This window comes from Haemaphysalis longicornis, unplaced genomic scaffold (genome assembly GCF_048455015.1).
Source record: "Haemaphysalis longicornis isolate Haplotype H1 unplaced genomic scaffold, Haemaphysalis longicornis Haplotype H1 scaffold_2, whole genome shotgun sequence".
In the NCBI taxonomy this organism is placed as follows: domain Eukaryota; kingdom Metazoa; phylum Arthropoda; class Arachnida; order Ixodida; family Ixodidae; genus Haemaphysalis; species Haemaphysalis longicornis.
In genome coordinates, this window is record NW_027526295.1 from 200,687,387 (window position 1) to 200,713,397 (window position 26,011).

Below are 26,011 nucleotides of genomic sequence, written 5' to 3' on the forward strand. Positions count from 1 at the left end.
ACTGGAAAGACTGCTGGATGCAAATTATGCAGCTGAAATACGCCTGCGCATGCCGCAAGGAACTAGCGGCAACACTACCGCGCAACCCGCGACCGCAGCGCCCTCTCAGAGCCTAGGGAGAAATGGCGCCCGGCCGGGAAAGTGTAGTGGTAGGGTCCCTAGAAATTAGGGACCCTAGTAGTGGCGTAGTTCCGGAGCTGGAAAAGTGTTCATAAACTTTCGCCGGGCTGGCATTCTGACTGGCCAGTGGATTGGGCCGGCAGGAATGTCATTTCCGTTTTGTGGCTGTTTGCGCGATCCGCCGGCAGTTGCGGCGTCGTCTGCTACGGAGATATTTTAAAAGCTTCTAATAGATTAACGAAGCATTTCACGAGGCAACCAGTCATGTCCCGGTTGATTTGGTAGGGCATACTGCATTCAAAATAAATTTGGGTGAGGTTAAAATTTTCTGCAGTTGGCTCTTCAGCGGAATATAATCAGGTTCGTTTATCATATTTATCGGGTATCACGGGCATTTATCATATTGCTTATGTTGAAGGATTTTAATGTTCGTTTATTTCTTGTTTGTTGTGAATTGTACATTTTATATAGTGAATTACTGCTGATATGGGATTTTTTTTTTCATTCATTTCAAATTATATACATGTCTGAGTCCGATTGTGAGCCAGACATATTCCTATTCCCAAATCGAACTCAGTGGAAACCGCAATTATTAAGAAGGAAAACCTTGATCAGTGACTATGCTGCCTGATTCAGACTGCTGGTGTTCACAAAAGCCAAGGGACGCGTATCTCTTTTTTTTTATGAGGGTATTTAGAATTGAATCTTTACAAGCACAAACCACATAAATATCTCGAACATAACAAAGCCTCACGTTTTATTCTGTGAATAAATAAAAGGCCCTTCAAGACGAAATGCAAGTTTGGTTCATTTGAAAGGTTGCCATGTTAGACTAACACTGACACTACTTGTAACACTGACTTCACTAAAATAAGCTATATAATGAGGAAAACAAATAATAAGCATGCGACACCCTAGCTACTTTTCTGCACTTAACTTATGACGTATTACAGGCAGCTCGTTGCAGTTGGGTGAGGCCGACAAACAAAATCCAATGCAAATTAAACAGGAATTTTAAGCTTATGGAATGCACAATTTGAACTTAAAATTCAGTGCACAACCTTTTTATAGGAGTAAGAATGGTTGGGTAAACAATGGAAGTTACAAACAGACACGTAAACATAGAAGCACCAGTGTGTGCAGCACGCACTATGCCGGCTGAAGCTGCGCAGCTGTCAGGCGCGTTGGGCCTCTCTAACACAATACTGGTCAGCTGCCTTAAGCGACGTCGCCACTTACATGACCCTGTTTGTCGAGCATACCTAGTTTGTCACGAGCGATTACTAACCTTAACCAAAGTAAGCCAGGTTACAAATCTGCTGAAAAACAGACAGTGGTCTCTAAGCGGTATTGTGGCGCCACCTATGAAGGTGGACAGCAAACAGAAGACAAAGAAGACACCTTTCATCGCTCGCAGCAGCCTTAGTCAGTATACTAACTTCAGTTTTAGGTACCCTCCTTGTACACGTCCTCGCTGATGTCACAAAAACACAATTTAACGGGAAAATCAAAATTTTAACGTAAATTGATTAAATTCTCAGTGAATAAAACATCGTTTGCATCTGGAAAAGCGCTGGGGACACTATAAGACACGAAATCTTTCGAATAAAACAAACTTATGTTTTGTCTTCATGGCTCCTTTAATGGGGCCATGAAGACAAAAATACAAGTTTGTTTTATTCAAAAGATTTGGTGTCTTATAGTGTCCCCAGCGCTTTTCCAGATGCAAACGATGTTTTATTCACTGAGAAATTAATCAATTTACGTTAAAATTTTGATTTTCCTGTTAAATCGTGTTTTCGGGGTCTGCAATGACATCACAGAAACCGACCGCTCTGCAGCCGATTGGAAAGCCTTGATTACCGTTAGTGAGCCTAGATGGCACCACCATACCGTGGCAAGCCGTTTTCTGCCTCTGGTTTGTTTTTGACCATATTTGAACCTGGCTTGTTTTTGTCCAGGGAGGAAATTATCGTTTCGGGAAACAGAGTGCTCGCTCAACAAATACGGTCACGTAATACACCGTTGCTTGCGTCAATCGGCAAGTGTCGTCTAAAACTACCCCAAAGCCCCGCAGTCCTGTGCAGCTAAACCAAGCATAGTTTGCGCAGTACCAACAGCAGTGCGCATCGGTACTTCAATGTTTACGTGTGCTTTCGTAACTTCCGCTATCGATCCCACCATTCTTACTGCTTTAAAAATAATGTGGCCTAAATTTATGCGCAAATAGCCGTTGGCAAGCTTATAAGCTCTGCCTAATTTGCATTTGCTTTTGCTGGCCTCAGCCAATGGCAGAGCTGGCTGGTATGACATCATAGGTTCTGTTGCGGGAAATGAGCGAGTGAGTTGCATGGCTTTTCCCTTTTTCCCTAATTATACAGCTTATTCGAGCGAAGTTTACGTTAAAAGTGGGGTCAGTATGATTCTGACGAGGATATCTATTGAATGAAGCAAACTTGTGTATTGTCTGCATGACCCCTTTAAGAAGGTGGTACAACTCTTCGTTAGTGGGACTGCATTTTAATGGAGCAGATTTTAATGGTTCCTTCAACGCTTCACTCAGTGTGAAATAATTTGCATCTGCTGAAGGTGCAGTGGAAATGTTGGTGATGCTAACCCTGTTTGTCTCTTTTTTTTCTCCCCCTCGCACCCTGTTCACAACTCCCCTCCCCTCCCCCTTCCCTCCCTGATTGTTCCTGCTATACCCTTTCTATCTCATCGCGTACAGGAAAAAGTGATCGCAAAAGAACCCCCTTCCTTTTACTTACGTAAATTAAAGACCTACCTTGATCCCCGAGCTTCCAGGAGTGCCAAGGTAAATAATCAGATGATGTACGATGCCGTTTCGACATTATTGTTACCCATACAGGTATACATTTCTTCTTCTGCTTGCATTTGTTACCTCTCTCTGCTCCCCGCTCGGGGGAGCGTGGTTTGCCTGCGTGCGTTTGCGGTGGAGGACACTTACTAACACACGGGCATCGGAGCACGACGCACTCGGGTCGTGTCGTTTGCGGGAGTGCTTGTGGAAATAATCTCTCGTAATAACGTGTAATGCAACACACCACATGTTGTTTCTTTTTGCTTCATCTCTCTCTCTCTCTTTCTCTACTCCTCCTCTCCATATCTATCTTCCTCTCTATCTTCTCTCCCTCTGCATTCTCTGACTGCAAGCGGTGGAGGGTAAATATTTATTGCGTGCGCTGTTATGAGTTTGTGCGTGAATGCGTCTCGAATGAGAGACGGTGTGCATATTGGGGTTGATTGCCGTGCATTGCTGTTTCCTGGCCTTTTTTGAGGTGGTGGTCAGAGAAGCATGCGACTATTTGTCGGAAGAAAAACAAAAGCAGAAGGCAATGGGCAGCGTGTTTCCAGTTTTGATGAGTACAGTTTATAACAAAATTGTGACGAAAGGCGAGAGTATGGAGCAGTGGCGAATAAGTTACACCGAGGTCCAAATACTGTTTTAAAGACCCACAGCTAGCAACTATTTTTGGCACGGATACACACTGTTTTGGGTTGACAATATGTGCAGTTAGGTTATCTGGCAGTATTTAGCAGATTTTCAACTGCTGATTGGGCAAGGGCGTTGCACAGAACATTGAAACACAGGAAATGTTGGTAATATATTTTTTTATATTGCAATTATTAAATGTTATGCGTGATGGCAGTTACGCCTTTAAACTGTGCCATGGTAGACGGAACTGGAATACAAACTGCGCCCTTGTCTTTGCTTTTGAGCATTCTGGTTGACATTTTATGAAGTATGTGCATGATTATCTCCAAAATTTTTGGTGGTGTCGTGCCCCTATCTTAGTGGCCATGGGCGTTGCCAGAGCGTGCAGCGCAAGAGGATGTTATGTTGAGAAACCAGATTGTGTAGTGTTGTAAAAGTGGCGCTATTGTCTGCGAGTTACTTGTACATGAAAGTAACTTCTCTGCGAGGTCATAGCTTGCATTGGGATCTGCAAGGTAGTTGAGTGTAACGGTGACGCTTTAGTGTGCTAGCTAGTCTTTTCAATCATGTTACTCTGAGAAGAAAAAGAACGGTTGGAGTTCGAGCGGAACGATGACGTGACCTTGTTTACCATACCTTTCCATACAGTAAGTTAACAATACCTTTACAGCACCTTTGCAGTCTTGGAGCTCAACATTACATTACCTCTTGCGACGAGTGCTTTGGTTTTAGAACATTAGCACATCAACTAATAGGAAAAATGAAGGAACAGCGTGACACCATGTTGTAGCGTGTCTCACAAATTTAACTTTTGAAAGCGTCTGCGAATGTTACGCTGCACGCCATGTAGAACACCGCATCGTTTGAAGTGAATTGTCCTTTAGTGCAGAATGCCAGAATAAGGTTGTTGAGGGCAAGGGGAGAAAAATGCATTGTAATGATTCTGAAACATTGCTCCGGTTGTGTAAATGGACCATTCTTAAACTCTACCTGAAGACTGCTTCCCTGCCAACCTATCTCACCTCCTGACATTTTCGTACTCTCTCATGGTGAAGTATAGTTTCTCCTGGCTTGGTTGTCCAGAACAACCAGCATGGTCCTGGCTGTCCTGGCTTAGGCCTTATAATGCAGCAAGGCAGTGATTACATTTCTAATCAAACTGACCACAGTGTATTTAGAAGTTTCACCTATGGGCCATTTACCTGCAGAAATCCAATGGCGCACTCCCCTAATCTGGCATTTTCTCTACATTTTCTCCAACTTACTGGAGATATGACGGCTGTCAGCTGTGAACTCGAATGGTATGTTTCAGTTGTGCACAAAGTGCGAGTATCAGACTGGAATGTCTGAAGAAACAAGCGGCATTGTGTTTAGCCACTGCTGTCACTTTATTTGTGCAAACTGGCATGTTTACCAAACGTTGTTCACCCGTTCCTTCGTTTTTCCTGCCTGTGACTTTTTTTTCCCGTCACATAACATCGTAACAAGGCAATTGATAGATGGCGCATGGGATATTGTACAACCTTAACTGGTTCCTGTTAGCTGCACGACGAGCCATGTTTTAGCGTCGTGCGATTCACGCATGCCGAGCACTGTGTGCATGTGCTTGCGCATATAATGTCACACATGCATACACACACTCCGAGAGAGAGAAAAAAAAATAGCACCGGTTGTTTGCACTTTTGTCTGCCTTTGTGTAGAGACATGATAAACAGCATTACGTGTAGTGTTGACATTTGTGGCATGGTTCTTGCTAAGCCAGTGCCATTATTCGCACCTCGTGGTCGGGCAGTTGTAAGGTTTGCGTCTGAGAGACCTTGCTTGCCTTTAAACCACGATACCGAGCAGCTCTTCAATATTAGTATTGCGGGAACCTCACATTATGCGAGTTGGCAAAATTTTGCGCCGTCAATTCGCAGACACAGAGTGACAAAAGAACAGAGAGTGATCGATTGTGTGCGAGAGGAGTGACTTCAACCGAGCCTTTGCTGTTGCATTTGCATTGTTGCCGACCTAGTTGTTAAGGGGGGGGGGGGGGGGTGAAGGGGGTTAAGCTGAAACAGTAAAGTATGTGTCCTTCACACAGTGTCTCAACATGCCTCATCATCACTTGTGCATGTTGTAAAATGGAGTGTGCAACAAGCACAGAGCTGAGTAGGTGCAAAAGAGTGTGGAATGGGGAGGACTGTGATGAAATGCCGGCACTGGTGGGCGAGGGTAGGAGTGATAGGCAACCAGTGCCACTGCTAAAGCGAGCAAACGGGACCATTGAGACAGAATGCAAAGCATAGTTGGCATGGTGTACGAGGGGCGTGTGAGAAGGACAGTGTTGCAGGCCTCTAAAGCCGGAGCAAGACATGCGCGTTGGGCCAAGCTTCAGGTTCATGTTGGAGAAGGATGAGATGCTCCCGCATTACTGTTAATTTTTTTTAACCTACTTTGACTAAGAGCCTATCACATTTTTTAGCGACAGGCAAGAACTGAAAAAACTGCTGGCGCAACACCAACCTTGTGTTTTAAAAATTAGTGGTAAGAACAACACTGTAGGTGGTTCACTGTTATGCACAAGATGTTTGTTTTTATTAAAATTAGTGACTATCGCTCCTTTACACCCAAAAGAAAACACATTGAACTACTTTTCCCGAATGATAGTTTCTTGTTTTGGAGAGCTGTCCTGAAAAGCTCGCAAGGTCTCGCTGGCGCAACTTTATCGTAGGAAGCGTGCATGCTTTGCTACGCTCTTCAGAAAGGGTTTTAATTTGCTATTACAATTTGTCTGAACCATTAGTGCTAAGCAGACACCATTGTGAAAGATTTCCATAGTCCAAATGCTGCCATGTAGCGTTAAATCGATGTTGTCGTGTCTTCTTAAGCAGCTCTACCGGCGTCCTTTGATATTCAAACATGGACTAAATTTTGATTGCTTGCAGCATTGCTTCCAGCACCTTGAAATGTATTACAGTACGATAGATGTATTGCAGTTTAGTGCGAGTGTGCACAGTGGCTGGGTAATATAAGCAACTCGTTATATACGGGCCTTCTTGTCATGACGCAATACTAAAACCATGGTGACTATGTCGCCAATTCGCCCTTTCAGAGAAGACGAATGTTAGGCGACTCGAAATCCACTCAGGTCCTACGAGACCTCGAGATTTCCCTAAGGACAAACAACATTGAGTGAGTATGAGACCGTGTTTACCTTTTGATCGGTTGCTCTGCTGCAGTGCTGGGAAGTGGCGGGGAAAATTAGCGGCCCAATCCAGAACATGCTTGATGGAATTAGCAACTGCACATGTGCATGCCCTAAACGTTGGAAGAACCCGTACTCGTTAAACGTTGATAGACGAGAATCTAATCAAAGTAGTGGCCAAATCTTGTTGAGGTCAAAAGGGTGTGTCACTTCCCCCCCCACTATTCTTGGCTAAGGGGCATCGGAAATGCTTGCTCGTGTAAAGGCGAACCGTTTTGTGTTAGCTAACATGGCTATATATTGGTCCACACTCATGGGCATTGGCACCTGCAAGTGTGTGTGTAAGATGAGGGGTCCACTAAGGGAAAGATATGGGACGGAGGAGGGTGGTGGGGGTGGGACGTGGAACCTTGGGTCATTATAGAATTAGCAGAGGATTGTAATCTGGCTATACCCACGACTTCAGGGGCATAATCACTCCTTCGTTTTCTTTTTTCCCGCAGGTGGGTAAGAGAATTTCTCGATGAAGAAAACAAAGGACTTGAAGTGCTCATAGACTACCTCACCTTCCAACTGGGGTTTTTGAGGTGAGTTTCCAGAGGTGTTGCAGAGCCCGTTCACATAGCTGTGTATGGCGTTGTAAGGTTTTTTATTCCTGCAAATGGCGAGATCGGGGGGGCTGCCGCAGCTGCTGAAGGCACGTGCAGTGGAGCTTGTAAAAAGACTTCATTCGCTCAAGAGTCAAGCGCGACTGTTCCTCCTGTGACTAGTGCTGGTGGATACATTGACATGTATACAAATGTTTTCTTTTTTGTTCCACCAGAACCACGTTAAAGCCTGACAGATTCAGTCGTAGCTTCACCTGATTGAATGGGATCACCATCGTGGTGTCTGTGGTACTGGTTATGTTAGTTATTTATGCCGCATCTTTGTCATAGCTCCCCGCAGGCTGTGGGATTTTGATACTGTGAGTTTGTTTTCAAGGATAGGGATAGCGCAAAAGAAACCCGAGGCCAGAATTAACATTGCGAATGGTCAGACGACAGGTTAAGAAAATGGAACTAGCAGGCAAGGTCCTAATGAAGCAAACTTGTGCCTAAAGAGGAAAAAGTCCTGAATCAAATGATGCTGTCAATATCGTTGACAACGTTCCGATCGCCAGGCTTCTCCAGACAGCCCCATTTGCCTTGAGCTGTTCCTTCGCTGTCGTCATCACCCCCGGCGTGGCATGTTCCTGAAGCCCAACAGCTGGCTGACAGTAGCTGTTGCGGTGATTGTTGGTGCTCCCTGTTGCAATTAAGGTGGTTGCTGTGATGGAGCACGAGACAATATAGTAAACTGTTTTGCTGTATAGCTCAGTGTGATTGTACCTGTGTTACAGTGCTGCTGCCACTGTTGCTAGTTGCATGCCACATATTGACTGTCCCGCTCAGAACTGCAGCTAGGAGCGGCCTCTCATTGCATTTTAAGTATTTTGTCCTCTAATGGTATGTGTTACTGCTAAATTGCACAGGACTGAGCTCTAAGGAAGGATCTCAGCAAGATCCGGTGGGTGTATGTGACCCATGAACCGTGGTGGCTGCATTGCGTTCCAACAGCGCCAATTAATTTCGTGCGTCGTGCTCGCAGGTATGACCGTGAGTCGGCAGCCGCAGCCGCGGCGTCTGGAACAGGCTCTGAGAACGGCTACGCAAGCCCCGTCAACTGCCGCAAGTCCATCCTGGAGGCGGACACGCCGCGGTTGAAACGGGCCTCGCGTCACGCCGCCAAGCTGCACATGGGCGAGGCAGAGGATGACATCCACGTCTGCATCATGTGCTTGAGGGCCATCATGAACAACAAGGTACACGTGCTGCTGCTCGCTGAAGCTCGGCTACCCTGCCGCTGCTTTCGGTGGACGTTGTATCACTGCATGTCGCGCTACTACGAGGGCAGCTTAGAAAATGGAAGGGTACTTAAGGAACCTACTGGTTACTTTACTGGCCTTTTGATCATAGGTGCTTGGGTGTATTCAAGGTCAGTATGAAGGCACCGGCAGGGCATCAAAGGCCTATTAAGGCAATTCAGGGTGCTTTTACTGATTCAGGGTGCCATTACTGATCCCTGTCCTCATTAATTTCTTTCTTGTTTCTGGTCTGAACTTCGTTTTTTAATGAGAGGAGCCTCTATGAAAACTGTTTCCAACAATTTTTCAGGCGAGTCATCTCTTACTCACGCAAAAAAAATGTTTGTCCCCGTGCTTTTTTTTTTCCTCGATGGTTTAGTTGGGCTTTCTCACATTGTCACTTGTATTGCAGTGAAGCCAGCTTTGGCGGAGCTCTCGTGTCCAGCACACATTAGCTCATCCCAAGCTGCGTTCTAGAATGAATGTGCATCCAGTGCACCCTATTAGGGGTGAAGCCCCTTAGGGGATCAGGCTGTCGGCTTCTCCTGTCATCGTCGTTTCATGTAGCCGTGGTACTAAAACACTGGGACACTCGTTTTCCAATGCCTCGCGCTAGAACGCTTTGTGCTTCAAAGGCATGAGACTTTTACAGCAAAGCTGTATATATCTACCCCCCAACGGTTTCATGTCCGTGGGCAAAAACGCCAAGGTGCCAAGAATACACTTATACACTGCATGCTTCGCCCCTCCCTAGATTTCATGTTAGGGGAGATGGCCTGGGATTTTTTTATTCCCAAAGATTCAGGTTGTTGATGGTTACTTATTCGTTGAAGGGGAAGTTAAAATGCCCTAGTCCCCCCTCCCCCTCAGCCTCTGCCATAAAACACTGAGGACTATGGTGGGAGGCATATTCCTTCTTTCCTCCTTTCTTCTGCTTGTGAGGTTCCCTGAGCATAGATCATAGAAGAGCAGTCTGAACCTTTGCAACTTTTCGAAAGTATTGACAAAGGGCACAGGTGAGCAGGAAGGAATTTGCTACGTGTGCTTTACTTCTGTGCACCTCAGGCTGTCTAAAATAACCGGTAGCCCTCATCTGTGACGTGGCTTTTTGCCGAGATGTTTCCGCATTACAGAAAATCCCGAGTTTGTAATTAGAAAAAAAAATGAATTTAACTCAGAAAGAGGTTAAGTTCACCTGCAGCTTTCACGTGTTGTGGTGGCAGGATGAAACACGACTGAATAATTATTATTATAATAGTTCTTTATTTATAAGGGGCGACTCAAGGTGTAGTCAGGGGTAAGAAAGGCGGTAAAGGAGGTAAGGGTGTCTACATCCTCTTGTGTATCTCAATGGTACTTGCTTGAAAGTCCACAGTGACATGACGGTCTCTTTTGAGCGAGCCTGGCCCGGAGGAGGCAATGTCCACTGCTGGCCACAAATTTTTTTTACTCTGAACGTGATCCAATGCAACAAATGTGCGTTGTGCATCTAGATTGTAACCAAACAAATAGTTGAGCTGGTACTACTTCGAGCTTTACTCGACGGTAATGATGGAAAATCAATCAATAAATCACTCAGTCAATCAAATTATTTTATTCTTCATCAAGAAGAAAGGGGAGACTGCAGCTTCATCTTTCTGAAAAACAAGTGCAGATGTAGTTTATTACTGCAATGGAGCAAATAAGCTTACACAAGAGATGTGCCTCTACTGGACAACAAGCCTGCATGCTGAGTGCCTGTTCCTTTCTTTTTTCTTTTATTTTCCTCGATCTTCTTGCCTAAAAAGAACCCAGTCTCTTCAGCAGCCTTCATCTGCTGCAGCTTTGGCGGCACGTTCAGCTTAACTCTTTGATTGCTTGCTGCTATTTTGTGCTTGCAAATGATCACTAGTTTTGCTGAGCTTACCATATTGGCTCAGTGGCTAATATTCAGTATTCACTGTCTATCAGCTAATCACGAGATTTCTCACTTTTCGTGTGGCCATGTTTATGATAGAAGTGAGGGGCAGAGGCAAAGTACAGAGGTGAAGCACATTTATATAGGTGTTCACAGTGTTTTTTGTTGCTCATCAAACAACTCGTACCCAGAGGTATAAGCTTACCTAAAGGCACCGATACATATAGTTGCATCCTCCAGCACATTGGTTATTAACTTCGGAGGATAAAATTCCAATTATTAAAATTACTTTTGATCTTCTTCTTCTATTTGTTCTTAGAAAATTGCTTAAGATGTGCTGAAAGGAGCTCGGCTCTTTGTTGCAGCTCTTAGTACTTCGCAAATCTTAACTTTTATTTTGGCTGTGTTGTTAGCCTTTTATTCCCCTGCTTCCGCTCAGCGACAAACTTTAGGTGTGTGAGTGGTTTGTTATTTGAGTTTTAGTTAACCAATTTGGAAGCAAATGCTTTTTTTTTCCCGTGAGCCTTATATTGTTTTACTGTTGTCTTTCCTTCCAGTTTGGTTTCAACATGGTGATTGAACATACACAAGCGATAAATTCTATAGCCCTGAGTTTAAACCACAAGAGCTTACGGTGAGTTCCCCATTGCACTCTTTATGCATTTAAAGCAGCTTATTATTATTTTTTTGTGTGTGTGGGCTCAGTAAGTACTGCAGCCATCTATTCTGCAAAGACACTAGGCTTGCTGCTCAAAGCTTATGTCAAGCAACTTTTAATATTGTCACAATTATGTTTCACTTGTAGAGTCATCAGAATTCCCACTTTACCACCCTAACAGTTATCGCAAGGCCCTTCTGTGCATCCAGCTTTCCAATTCCCATTCTCTTCTAAGCTGGCTAATTCCCATTCTCTTGACATAACTTTGCAGCTCTCAGTCCCTAAGCTGCTCCAAGCAAGTATTTTAGTGGCAACCTGGCTGATACATGCATTTAGTGGCTCCAACTGAGATTGCTCTTTTCCTGCCCAGCCACACTAAAACTGCTTTCATTAGGATAGCTTTGCATTGCTGCCTCAAGTGGCACTTTTTAAAAGCGTGAATCCATGGAGGTGTTCAGAGCCAGTGAGGGAAAATGGGCCCTGCTTTCACCTTGCGCACAGCTAATACAGCACTAATTGAGGCTGAAACAAAATTAACAGTAAAATCTTTGTACTCAGACTGGGAATTTTGGGGCATCACGGAGGCGACAGCTGCCTAATTGTGGAATGGTCCCTTCTGATGACAGCAGGGCTCTCATTTCACAGATCGAGGCTGTGGTGAAATTCTCTTTGCTCTCTCTTTTCCTTTATTGCCCTTACCATTTGTCATCACTTCTGATAAAACAAGCTTACAGTTTTAGTCTGAAAGTTACAGTTCTATTTGTGACTTGTAAAGCTTGGCTGATTAGAACCTAGATAAGGTGATTTCATTATTGAAACTGCAGAAAAAATTTTTACGTGTATCGAAATTTGCCAAAATATGGGCGTTGCACGAAAAGTCATGAGCACGATATGTTAGGAGCGCTACAAAAGTGACTTGGCAGGTATGTACTGAGGACAACAAGATGTGCACTTTCACCATATTTGGCATATCTCGAAGCTTAAACTGACTAAATATCTTTCAGTCTATTGTTGCTGACACCATAAAAAGTTGCTGCTTGTTTTCAGTTATTCTGCCTAATTCCACGGCTTTATCTATAAAGAAAAGAAACAGCACAAAACTGTATGCATAAGTATTGATTGGAAAAAAAAGTTATTGTCACTTGGGATGTAAAAAAAGCACAATTTTAGAAAAAGTATTCTAAAAATTTGAAGCAAATGTTAAGGTAGCCAAAACGCGTTTATATGTTTTTGAATGTTGTGACATGTCCTAATAGCATAAAGGAAAGTGGCGTGTATTGTCTAGTTGACCTGTCGTAGTTGCAACCTTAAATACGTAGCAGCTTGACCTACAGCAGAGGTGGGGGTGAAGGGCTATTGTAGGTTGGGCGCTTCTCTTGCTGTTGTAATCCTCCTCCTCTTCCTCCTCCTCTTCCCCTGCACATGTGTTCAGAACAAAAGCCCTGGTGCTGGAACTGCTGGCGGCCATCTGCCTCGTGAAAGGTGGCCATCAGATCATCCTCAGCGCTTTCGACAACTTCAAGACGGTCTGCTGCGAGCCTCGGCGGTTCAAGACTCTCATGGACGACTTCAGGGACTACGAGACCTTCAACATTGACTTCATGGTGGGCGGCTGCACTGCTTGGCTTTAGTGCAAACTTCTCTCTCTCTCTCTACACTCACGGTTTTCACGGTTGCGAATAAGCCGGGAAAGGATGTCAGCTGTTTGCAGATCGAATACAAGTTGTTCAGTTGACGTTGGAGTACGAACACAAGCTGTGTGACGTGTAATAACATTTGGCAAGAGGCTGAGCCAATTCGGTTCAGCCTTTTTTTTTCAAGTTTATTTGCATTTTGAATCACCATGACAAGCTTACTGCAAACGGTTTTCCAACATAGCACTTGGTGATTGCGCTAAAAGTTGCTTACACATCATAACCAGCACTTCATTTACATGGAAAAAAGAGGTAGCCCATTTTATGCGTGACGAAAAGGATGCAGTGCTGATAAGGAATGTCTTTATGTTGCAAGGTGTGTACTGCTCTTTTTTTTAATCCACGATTTCTTTTTGTGTAAAGTATTTCTATAGGCAGTAGAAAGGAATGAGACACGTCCAAAGGTGCAACCACCTATTAATCTTTTACCAGAAATTCTATGAGGAATAGCCCTTAGCTTTTTTTTAATGACTATGCATGCAGAAGCAAAAGCTAATATTTATCCAAACACTAACTGTGCTTTGACAAAGCAGGAAACTCAGCTTTCGGAAATTCCACAGCATAATGGCAACAGTTTCAACCCTGTGTAGCCCAACCCCAACCCCACAGTGATTGCAGTGCATCGGTTTTTCTCTGTTGACTGCGCCGGTAGAGAGAGCGAGAAAGAGAACTGAGAGGTTTCCAAAGGAACCCGAGCGGAATACTGAGAAGCAGGCGAGAGCAACTCGGCTGGCAAGAGGAAGGTGACCGTGGTTCTTCCTCTTCCCCCTTGTTCCTCCCGTGCAGGTGGCCTGCATGCAGTTCATCAACATCGTGGTGCACTCGGTGGACGACATGAACTTCCGGGTGCACCTGCAGTACGAGTTCACCTTCCTAGGGTTGGACGAGTACCTGGAGCGGCTGCGCTCTACCGAGAGTGAGGAGCTCAAGGTGCAGATCTCGGCCTACCTGGACAACGTCTTCGACGTGCACGCCCTCATGGAGGACTCCGAGACCAAGAGCGCCGCCATCGACCGCGTTGCCGAGCTCGAGGCACAGATCTCACGGGTGGGCAGATCAAATTGAGGACACTCGCTTTACCTGAGAAAATGAACCAGATTGAGAGTGCTCATTTCAAATCAGTGCAGAGATGGTTAGATGGCATATCGCAGTTTTTGTTGGGTCAGTTCTTGGACTGTAATTTTCAGTTCAGTTTTATAATGGTTTTAAGCATTGAAGCTATGATTTTTAGAACTGCTCTGAGTATTCAAATATAGATCCCTTTTGCACCCTATGGGAGGCAAATGTCCTTTCTTTTTATTTTTTTGTATAGTAGCACAGCATTACCTAGAATATCGAGGCTAAGCTAGATTTCAAATTATCCAGAAAGGATAGACAAGTTAAGCAGGCAGTCTGTATTACATTAAAAAACTTTTACATCATGCAGTGTAATAATTTGTTCATTAATAAGCTATGAGATATTGACTTGTGTTTCATTCTTCTTCTTTTTCTCTCTCTTTGTGATCAGGCAAACGAACTTGAAAACGAGATGATGGCAAAACTTGGTAAGTGTCCTCTCTTTTCAACATGAGTCTTTTCTTCTTCTTTCATTTTAATCGCTACGTTGCATTTAAATACCTTGTTTCAAGTACTTCCTAAATGCCTGCCCTAATGTGTGGTGCACTTTCTATCTTGACAGTTGAACTTGAAACCCAAATACAGCTCCTGGACAAAGAAAATAGGGAATTAATGGTAAGCCCTAGTCATCTAATTGTTTGTATTCACCAGTTTGTTTGTTTGCTTGTCCCCATCTGATTTCTGCACCTCACCAGGACACGCTCGGGCCTTTGCAGGGGAAGCTGCATGCAACACCTAGCACAAAAAAGACGCTGAATAAAAATTTTTTCCTCAAAGAAATAATACTACAGTGTAGACCATTTATAACGTACCCGCTTATAGTGCGGGACCGGATATAACGCGGGTTTTTGCGACCACCGGTTTGCCTCCCATAGAACTCAATGCATAAGCATATCGCTTAAGATGCGGGTGGCCGAAGCGCAATACCGTTTATAGTGCGGTTTTTCGGCAGGTCTGCTGATCGACCGGCGCAGCTGAGGCATCGTTTTAGGGTAGCAAAAGAAAAAAGAAAGGATGAAATCGGCCATCTGACGCAGCGTGCACCCCTTGCCCTCCTCTAACGTAGACACCCAAAGAAAAAAAAAAAATAGGCACCCTTTAGTTAGCGCGTACCTGATAACCACAACTGACCTTGCTTGATGCACCTCGGAAGATAGCGACAGACTCCCCATCCGCACGCGGCAAGTTGATTTTATTAATCGTCAACAGCATGGCCCGTTTTCGCGCACGAATCGTGCACACCGGCGTTGCGTGTCAGTTTTTTTTTTTTTTTTTTCGTGCTCGTATCGACGATTCCGCGCTCGCGGTGGCTTCTTCGCGTGGCAGTGGGAGGAGCCTGACGACTTGCACCAATGGGGAGACGCGTACCTAATGGCGGGAGATTCGAAGCGCTCCGAGCCGGCTAGCCGCGCCAGAGATGTTTAGGCTTACCACCGCGTTATTTTTTGATGGGCGCTTTCACAAGCAGCGTGGATGGCAGTTTATATTCCACTTTTCACCCACATTATTAGCTCTTTTCTTGCATGAGCATCATCGCTTGCGCCCCGTGCGGCATTTCAGTGAGCGGTTAGAAGCGGTCGCTGGAACTTACTGGAACTGCCTGCACCGCTTCACGGCCAGTGCCAACGCCATGTTGCCGCCTCTTACCGCGCCGCCCACACCAGGCCAGTTGTATCCGCGCTGGCGTGCACTGCACGTTTTCGCGATACCAAATCTACCACGCGGTTCACGCTTTAGAGCGTTGTGCAGATAAGCCACTGCTCTTTCCCTTTCCGAACATTCGGGCCGCGCGAAGCCGAAGATTTCCACCACCAGCACGTTGCGCTGATAAGCAGCTGCCTTCAGCATCGGGAACACAAGTTGGGCAAAAAAAAATCCTGCTGGCGTTCTTATCACGTCTTGCGGCATCTGTTCATAGACGCTAAAAACGAAGCCATGGTCTCTAAAACAAACACAACGGAAGTTAAAGCCGCGCTCGCCGTTTGTGAGACTGCGCTTTCGCCCTGCAGCAGCGGCTGACGTTAAAAATAATACGAAATATAGACCGTGCCTTCCTTTTTAAGTGCTGTGCGTTTGAGTGATGATAAATATAGGTTGACTTGAGAGATAGGTGGCGATGTGGTTGAATTCGCGCGTGTTTTGATTATAGTGCGGTACCGCTTATAGTGCGGATTTTTGCGACTCCCGTGACATACGTTATAAGCGGTCTACACTGTAATTATCTGCAATGGCTTACTGCAGGTGCTAAACATTCGAGGATATACGCAAATAACATCAGAATTTTTTGCTGATTTGAAGCATAAATTTAGCAGCAGTTCAAAATTGTTTGCCAAACATAAATTCGAGTAACAAATTACACAAATAAGAGGACTACAGGAGATGTGAAACGGCGGAAGCACACACAAAAAAATGATGTGTATAAACTTGGAAGAAAGCAAGTACACAGCAACGACCTTAATAACTGGGGGAGCAAGCCTTTAGCTAATTTTTGTTTAGAACCAGCCACATGTGTTGCATTTACTGACAACAGACAACTGGTCTGTGTCCTCCTGGTAGCCATCAGGTGTCCTGCTTTGCGATCTTCCGGTGCCCAACTGTTTGCTCAGTGCATCATTCACCGGTTGCCCGCAGGAGTCGCACCAACAGGCGAGTGAGGAGCTGAACACGTTGCGGAAGGCAGTCTCCCAAAAGGAGGAGGAGAAGCGGCAGCGAGAGAGCTTCCTCGAGGGGAAGATCCAGGAGCTGGAAAGCTTGACGGGGACATTGCCCAAAGGCAAGCACGTTTCTCTCACGTCACTGGCATCAAGCCAAAACCAAGACTGCCCTGTTGATTTCTTGCGCTGTGTAAGCACCAGGGACCATAGGATGTGAAGAAGGTTCCAGGCATTCTTTCTACATTCCTGTACATATTTCCTTAGACCTTCTTTAGATGCTTCCTTGTAAAACGTGTTGTGAGCCATCATTTGTGACTCAGTGCAGAGGGTAGGGAGCGGCTTTGGAACAGAATATTATCTTTTGGTTGCCTTTTCTTTTTTTGCTAATTTTTAAATGAAAACACAAAGATTGAAGTATAAACTGTGCCAGCTAAAAAGTGTGTATGCCGGTGATAATAAGAGCACCTTGAATACTACGTGAAGGGAATGAGAGTTGCAGTGTTACCAAAGGGTTTAAAAGCATTTTTAGAGAGGTGGTTTGAGAGGCTTAGAGAGGTGGTATTTATGAGAACAAATTTTGGAAATGTGGAACTCTGGGAAATTCTGAGAAAGTGGTTTAAGAATAGTGATACCATGGTTAATACGTGTTATTCAGGAGGTGGTGAGAGCCGACATAAGGGTTAGGTATCTTCCAAGCAGATTTCTTCAACATAAACGCTGTAGCAACACTGGGTTTTCGTAACACAGTCTCTGATTAAGCACAATAGCCACAGAGAAGCTTCGGCCAGCTTGGTAGCTGGCAGAAGCTCCAGTGCAGTCTGTATTCAGTACAGAAAATATTTTCTGGAAAGCCTGGTGTCGTCAGGTTAGCAACAACCATCCTGGTACATTTCATGTACAGTCAGAAAAAAAAATGAAACTCAGAGAAATTTAGTGGCCTGGTTCTGAAATATTCGGAAGTACGTGGACCATACTCAAATCACCATTTTGCTTCAATGAACCAAAAGCTTGGAATTCTTTCATTTAAGTTCATAGCTCGCAGTTAGCATTTAATTTCTTGCTGAATGTACTTGGAAACTTCTTGGTAGATTCCGACCCTCTGTCTAAATTCCACTGCAGCACGTCTTACAGCCTAGTGTGCAATGCATTAAGGCGCAAGGTTTTGCTTGCTGTTACTGTAACCAGATTATGCCTCAATTTCCTCTTGTACCACAGCAAAGTTGCTTCTAGCCAAATTTTATGTCCCAAGAAAAGTGTCTTGGGAGAAGGCTGGTGTGCATTGCATGAGTGTTTTCCTTTTGCTTGCTATTTGTTGCAGTTTTTGATTATCTGTGCCATTCAAATTTATTTTACGCATGTATTGTTCTTTTTCGTGTATTGTTCTATATACCCATTTATTTTGTTGTGTCATACAAAATAACGTCCAAATGCCCAGATACTAGTACTTTTCCCCATGGCAATCACTGCCCGTGTCTCATGGTGATGTTATTGTAGTCTGTGTGCACTTGAACAAGGCCACTTTTTCTGCTTGGTTATTTTTATGTTAGCACCAATTTCTTCAGTTTTTCAAACAACGCTTGTTCTCTTGTAATCGTCAAACCTAGGGTGCACTAATCCAGTCTACGTGCTTGGCAATAAGCCCTAGAACAAGCTGTTTGTCTCGCTACTGCTGAACATTTGGGTCCGCCGTGTCACCATTCAATCTTCATCGTTTCTTTTCCCTCCAAAGACATTTTAGACGCAGCCGTTCTCTGTGCTGTTAGATGACAGCTTTGGCCTCGTCTGTTCCACGCAGGTTCCACAGCCAGCTCGCTGCAAGCTACCGATGGGGGCGTCGGCCTTCCTCCCCCACCTCCCCCTCCTCCTCCGCCCATGTCGACCTTCGTTCCTCCCCCACCACCCCCGCCCCCGCCCCTGCCGGGAAGCAACGCCATCCCCGTGCCGCCGCCCATGGTTCCCTCGCTCCGGGGAGGGGGCATCCTGGCACCCCCGCCCCCACCGGGAAGCATGCAGGCACCGCCCGACGGTGAGGAGGGGACAAGCTGTCGTCTAGTGTGTTTCAAATGTTAGCTGTGAGGCTGCCGGTTGGGTTTTTGGCCTGCTGTATAGGACACCAAGGCTTATGACGTCTGTGGACAGAAATTATTCTGGACATTCATTCCTCCTGTTATTTGGGGCGCTGATTCAGGTTTGTGCATGTGTTTGGGGGTGTATGAACCAGTCCCATGGAAAGAAGGAAGTCATTGAATTTTTTGGCAGTCATTTCTAGCCCCCTGTTTCCTGCTTTAGGATGTGCTTTGCTTCAAAGCAGCAACTAAGATGTACTCTTCATGAGTTTGTGGGCTAACGTACGGGATAGCAGAGGACCCCGGCTAGCTTTGCTAGAGAACGCTACGCGCCGTACACTAGCCCTGCGGAATCGGAAGACTCACGCACGGGTTCGAGTACTCACATGCGGTAGACAGGCTCCGGCAATCCAAAATGAGGCTTTATTGCCTGGCAGATACAGTGCATACACCAGACAACACGACTATCGCTCGCGGGGAGACAGTGGCTCCTGTCGCTCGCTCAAGCCGCTGGGCTCAGACCTCGATATCCGTCATCACGGCCGCGGGAGCAGGGGAGGCATCCCGAGGCGACCGATCAGGGCAGAATCTCTCGGCAGAGTCCCCGCGGAACATTCGCGCATCCCGCAGGTAGGCTCGGGGGGAGAGGAGATCTTCCCCAGGTCGGGGAGAGGGTGGCGCGAAGGAAGGTGGCAAACTGGTCCTCCTTCCCCCGCGCCCTCGCACACACGTTCGCGGCGAGCCGGTTCGGAGCGCGCACGGGGTCACGAAGAGTTCATGACTGACGTGACGTGCCGGCTGCCCAAAATGGCGGCTCCCAGCTCGCGAAAACATGTGCAGGCGAGGCATAGGGGAACACGGGCCCCCACAAGTTCAAGTGGGCTCCACTCTTCATTCCTGATGGCATTACAGGCTCAGTGCTAATCTTTTTCAGTCACTCTTTTTTGCCTAAAGGTTTTACAACGTGTCAACCTGCGGTGCTGTGAATACTTACCTTCACTGGCAACTGTGTTGCAGTTATAAAAATTGCCTAGGTGCAGGGACAAATGTACAATGCACAATGTTTTTTATGCACAATGTATGTTATGTAACATACGTTGTGCGTAAAAAATGCTTCAGGGAATTAATTAATGGTCTTAGTACTGGGACACGAACATTAGTGTGGCTGCAGTTAAGGTATTTTGTGTGACGCTGTTGTTTTTTACTCTTGCATTACTTGTGCATTACACTGAGCTGCAGAAAAAAATAGCAACATGAATAAATCTGCAGAACAATTGTCCTAAGTATTCGCACTTAGTATACCGAAGCTGTCATGGGGGTGAAATTACTTTAATACCTCAGGTAAGAGTTCATTGCAAAGAAATGACGTTTGTTTGTCTGTAGTTTGTAACAGTGTTATGCAATCCTGATTGCTTATATATAAGACATGTATTACAAAAGTAACATGTATTACAAAAGTAAAAGGAACTAATTTTATGGCTCATTAAACTTCGGTGTTTGAAATGGGCACTGAAAATGGTTCCTTGCCACTGGTGCCACCGAAGTTTAATGAGCCGTAAAATTAGTTCCAAGCGATGCATCAAAAAACTGCTTCCATTATTGCATTCACCAGGGTTCATAGTATTGGAAAATATAAAGATTACAGTTTTGTGACCAACACTGTTTTGTTAATTGTGTGAGCAAAAATGGCTAATTATCTCTAATTATCTTAGGAAATAATAGACCAACTCAAAAAATACTGGCATATTTGAAATCAGTGGGAAAAAAGCAGCAAGACTGACAAGTTGCACAGAGTTTACTTGAAAATAAATGAAGTTGTTTTAAGACCAGTGTCCTCCCTTAATGAAAGGATACAGTTTTGACTCATTATTCCTATGAATGCAACCAGTGACCATCAGGGCCACAAAGATTCCAATCTTATCATTACAGCAAGGTGTGTTTGCTCTCTTACAGGGTATAAAGGAATCAAGCCATGAAACTAATCAAATTTTCCAAACTCACTCGTGGCCTCCGCGTAACAGGCCAAGTCTCTTGCATGTTTTAACAAGCCTGTAGATGTCACTTGCATTAATTTCCTCAGAACGAATTTGCTCTGCCCCATTTTGTTTTAAGTAATTGGTCCAGAAGTCTGTGTGTGTGAACCCTTGCGTAAAACTTGGTGTGGCCTTGAAAGGAATAAGAAATCCCGATGGCAGTGTTGATCTCCTGCGTGGTCACTTTGAGTAACCAAAAAAACGCTGGTGGGGCATATCACGGGATTGTTGTGCCTGTGTATAGTGCACTCTGAGAACAGCTCCTCTGTGCTGCTGCTTAATTTTGAATGATCGAACGGCCGACAACCCTGCTTTGCGATGCAGCCATGACCATCAAGCGCAAGTTCCAGACCAAGTACAAGCTCCCCACACTCAACTGGATTGCCCTGAAGCCAAACCAAGTCAGAGGAACGGTATTCAGCGAACTGGATGAAGACAAACTGTACAGTGTACGTGTACTGCACTCGGTTGGATATCCTGAGACTTGGCAAAGGAGAATGAACAAAAAGCTGCTGCATTACATTTGACATTATGTGCCTTTATAGATTCGAAGGTGGTTTGAACTCAGTAACATATGTTTTTTACCGTGAGCAAAAGGGGCTTGTTGTTGTTAGTTAATAGCGAAATTAATAGAAATTTACCCCTTGTGATGAGAACCTTTCACGTTCGTTTATTAGCTTTGGCCCTCCACCGCTGAATCCCTCAACGCTAGAGTTTTTCAAAGGTTTAATGGTGGCAGCAAATGCATCATATAGATAGCACAATTGGTGGCGGGTTATTGCGAGCGTTGTAGCTTAGTATGGTTGTATACGCTCGCAGTGTAGCTATTGTGGCATGGAAACTCATAGATCCTGTTCACAAGCTCTTTCTGAATTCCGTGCAGAGCATTTGGCGAACAAAGTTGCCAGGCGTATAAAATGCATTCTATCTTTTTTACTTTGCACAGTTTCCGGCAGGGAATGGGTTTTTGTAAAAATCTTACCTTTTCTTTTTTACCCAGGTTATTGACTTCTCGCGGTTTGAGGAGCAGTTCAAGCTGGGTGTGCAAGGCGCTTTCCCCGACCGGACTGACGACATCAACAACAGCAAGCGATTCAAGGTGCTTCTCCCTGCCCATCTTCTTCTTCTTCTTTTTTTTTTCTTCTTCTTCTTCATGGTATTTAAATCTTGCTCGGCTGAACTGAAGGTTTCAGTGGTAATTTTCGGCCCCAAAGGCTGGATTTCACTGGGAGCAAAAGAAGGGGAAAAAAATTGCCCATTACTATACTCCCTAACGTGAAATTTGGGCGCAGCGCGAACTGCAGTCTTCTCGGTCACAGTGAGCACCTTCTGCATTTCAGAAAGTGATCATGGGATCAGCGAATGCACGGTGGCACATGCTACCCGGAGCAGAGTGCCGCTGCCGAGCATATTGTGTAGAAATCGTGTTTCAACCTCCTGTGCAAATGTCACGTGTTTAGGATGAGCCACGCAGCAGGGAGGACGCCGAAGGACCACGTGCAGCTCGCAGCGGGTGCTAGCCTTATGCTTGGCCGTGCCACCCTCCCCCTCACACTTTTGCCACACTTTCCTGCTCCGTTTTAGTGTGCAGATGTCATGTTCGGTTGAGCCGCGAAACCAATGTAGCGGATGCTGATGCGCTGCGCTCTAAAAATGTTGAATAAGGCCGTGGTAGATGCTAAAGAAAGCTCGTAAGAACTATTTTGCAGGCCCTTGCTTCTGGTCTAGGACACATGGCATTGTTTTTTCTATGGTGTACGCTTGCATGAAAAACCTCAGATTTACACTTTCTTTTTAAATATTTTGCATTTACCGTATTTACTCGCGTAATGATCGCACTTTTTTTTCCAAAAATATGAAGTCAATTTATGGGTGCGTTCATTATGCGAGGTAAATTTTTCACAAAAACAGTTTCATCGCAGAAAACGCAAGTAAGTTGCAGGTCAGAATTTTCACGATAGGTCTCATGAAAATAATAACCATAATAAATAAAAATATAATAAAAACTCCACGGACCTCAACCAGCCGCATTGCAAAGTGACGCAAAAAGCAGTGTTTTCATGAATTACGGAACGCGCCGGAACGAGCTTGTTGCGAGGTGAGAACAGGTCGACCAATAAGTGGCTGCTGCTGTCACAGTGCGGGATATCAAAACAGACACGGCTGCCGACACAGCAATCTGAGCACGTTTTTCTTTTTGTCTTGTGAGTACTTAATGTGCATTTAGTGAGAGTTTGGTCCGCACCAATAATGAACCCATACTTGCCGATATCAATAATATCAACAAGTCTGCGGCAATGACGTAGCCATGTCCCCTTTGAAAGAGGTGGATACATAGGTAAGCACGACCATTGTCAGCTAGACTTGGCACACATACCACATATGGCTGCGGCAAGTTCAGGGTGCGATCATTGCGCGGGAAATAAAAAAAGTCTTATTTTGACGACGAACTTCAGGGGTGCGATCATTACGCAAGTGCGATCATTATGCGAGTAAATACAGTACTTCACATGTATTTAAAACTCTATTGTGTTGGATTGCTGAGTCTAAAGTGCGGAATAATTAGTCACTTGCAAGACACTGCCCACCTGTCCGCTGAACTCTTGAGAACTTCTTTTCCTTGGATCTGTCAAGATCAGCCGAGTTTTCAAGATTCCGAAAGAGAAACGTCTTATATGGAGCCTACCAATATTATTTTACTCAGAGTTGTTATACATTTCATGCTTCTCAGTACATTCTTGACTAAGCCAACCCTGTGCAGTTGCAACTTTGTCAAAACTTTTGTCAGCTCGGTAACAACTTGAGGAGGTGCCACTTTCTTCTGCCGTAATTGCTGTAAGTTGCATGATGGGTGTCGGAGTCTCGTGAGGTACAATGTTGTAATGTGGAAGTTGTTAGTTTTTCTTCAAGTTCACACTTGTCTTGGCAATACTCTTCAAAAGGAAATTGTTGCCAAGTCCGAAAGTCTGTGGTTGAGCATTGTTTCTTCTTAAATCAACCGACTCAAGAATTCAAAACAGCTCAATGTGAAGATAAAACTTTCTCTTTTGTCATTTATGCATATTTTCTATGACGTGTCAAAACAGATAACGAAGTAGAGCTCCCTCTTTTCATTCAAACATTGGTATTGCCAAAGTTGCAACGTGAAGTTACTCGTTCAACAACCTCGCCATACACACTGGTTAACTCCCACTTCACTTTCTCTAACCTTAGACATGGTTTTTGATTGCAAGTAGTGATTTTTCGCTAGAATCGGCCTTACGGTCCGGCTAGTAAGTTGCTTGCACTCCTGTTGCTCAAAAACTTGCGTCATCAGTCATTTTGTACACCATTCTCATCAAATCCTTCCATTTATTTTCCCCCAAGGTTCCTGAAAAGGTGACGCTGTTGGAGCACAACCGGTTGCGCAACATGGCCATCTCCCGGCGCAAGATTGAGCTCGCCACGGATGTCGTGGTTCGTGCCGTCAACAGCCTCGACCTCAAGACTATTTCGCAGGACTGCGTCGACATCTTGTTACGCATGGTGCCCAATGATGCAGAGGTAAGGTCCGATATGTGCTGGCACCCCTTTTCATCCTTTGTTTGCCCTTGATGGTACCCTCTTCGGTCACTCTAGAGTAAGGGGTAGTGAAAACAACTTGAGGTAATGAAAACAGCTGGACAGCTCTGGAAACTGAGGTGGCCGCTGACAGTGGGTGCAGATTCCTGCAAGTAAAGGCAGTTTCAAGGTATGTTTTGTGTTGCACTTGTTCTTAGGTAGTTGGTTTTTCAGTGAGGTAAAATGTTCGTTATGGGTATGGCCAGGGAGAGAGATTAAGCTTTATTCCAGCAGCTCTTGTGCAGGCTGGCATGTTATTGTGCACCTTAAAGGAGCCATGAAGACAAAATACAAGTTGGGTTTATTAGAAAGACTGCTTAGTCCCGATAACAATGATACAAATATCATCGCAATCTTCGCACAAATAACAGAGATATTAAAGAAAACGTGCGAAGCAGTCGTGACCCCCTAGCCAATTTCCCGCAACTTTTCTATGACGTCATGGAACCTTGTTTGTGCGATTGGTGGCCGCCTAACTGACCTGTCGCGACGACAGATGACTGGACGTCTGTAATGGGGCCTCTAGTTCCATTTGACCGCATCACTTGAATGCTAACGTGCAGTTAACGCACTGAAAATTATGTTTTATTGTTGGCCCGTATGACATCATTCTTGCTCATAGCACGTCACTGTGGTGCAAAATTTGAAAGTTTTAAATACTTCTTGCTTTTTTTCGTTAAAAAAACATCTTTTGTGGCTGTAATGGAGCCGAGTGAGACACTGGATCCTAGTTCTTTCAAATTAAACGAAGTCGTATTTTCTCTTCATGGCTCCTTTAAAGGAGGAGGGGTACCAAAGTGTGCTGCCGGTATGGGTCTCTGAGCATGGGTCTCTGAGAATGGCTTGTTGAAACAACTGATACAGTTTGTTTTATGTGGACCACCTTGGTATGTGCTGCTGTCTGAAGCGGTATAGTTGAACTCGGGCATAACGAATGTGACTGACTGTTATGCACTCTTGTTACAACCAACGCTTGTAACAAGTAGGCTCAGACGCACTCTGCTCAATTGCAAGGACTGTGACATTTTTTGGCGAAACGGTAGGCGGTTTGGGAAGCATTAGCAAGACCCAACATAAAACTAAAACTTCTTTCTGTCCAGATCTGGCAGTTTTAAACCTGTTGGCTAATTGGATATACGGAGCCATACATTTTGTAATAAAACCAGCAGTTTTCATTACCTGTTTCTTTTCAAATTTTAGTCTGTACTACATAAGCTTAGCGTTTGCAGTGCACAAATTGTAGCTAGCTACATCCGAACAAACTGTGAAACCTTGCCTGTACTTAAATAAACTCGGCCAGCTCTATTTTTTTTTTTTTTTTTTTTCACAAAGTATACAATCCTACATAAGTGTCTTCAGTATAATAGTAAAGAGTACGAGAACTGCGGTTGACCCTAAAAAGCTGTTTAAATAGAGCTGTTAGCTCAGGTAAATTTTCCCCACAGGTGAGGGCAGTCCGCTACAAAAGGTCGTAACACGATCTCCAACCGATGGTCAAATTTATGTTGCCTGGGAGTCTGCTTAACCACACAAAGTTGTATGACGTAATTTGTCTCTTCGGCTGCAATTTAAATGCTGCCGAGTAGTTGTGCTGATGTGAGCGTACTGTGGCTAAGAAGTACATAGATAATAATAAATACA

At 44.8% G+C, this 26,011-nt stretch overlaps 1 protein-coding gene across 4 annotated transcripts in view; it reads left to right on the top strand.

Moving 5' to 3' along the window:
- Frl (formin-like protein) overlaps positions 1-26,011 on the top strand; it is a 269,253-nt gene that overhangs the window by 214,641 nt on the left and 28,601 nt on the right. For 3 of the 4 annotated variants that reach the window (XM_077699090.1, XM_077699093.1, XM_077699092.1), the window contains exons 3-16: positions 2,849-2,989; positions 6,675-6,754; positions 7,271-7,354; positions 8,397-8,610; positions 11,107-11,183; positions 12,640-12,811; positions 13,688-13,948; positions 14,409-14,445; positions 14,580-14,632; positions 16,649-16,790; positions 18,467-18,697; positions 21,095-21,219; positions 21,771-21,869; positions 24,137-24,313. In XM_077699090.1, the coding sequence (XP_077555216.1) occupies positions 2,849-2,989; positions 6,675-6,754; positions 7,271-7,354; positions 8,397-8,610; positions 11,107-11,183; positions 12,640-12,811; positions 13,688-13,948; positions 14,409-14,445; positions 14,580-14,632; positions 16,649-16,790; positions 18,467-18,697; positions 21,095-21,219; positions 21,771-21,869; positions 24,137-24,313 (1,893 nt within the window). The remainder of the gene's footprint in view (positions 1-2,848; positions 2,990-6,674; positions 6,755-7,270; positions 7,355-8,396; positions 8,611-11,106; positions 11,184-12,639; positions 12,812-13,687; positions 13,949-14,408; positions 14,446-14,579; positions 14,633-16,648; positions 16,791-18,466; positions 18,698-21,094; positions 21,220-21,770; positions 21,870-24,136; positions 24,314-26,011) is intronic. The other variant, XM_077699091.1, reaches the window with a different exon arrangement.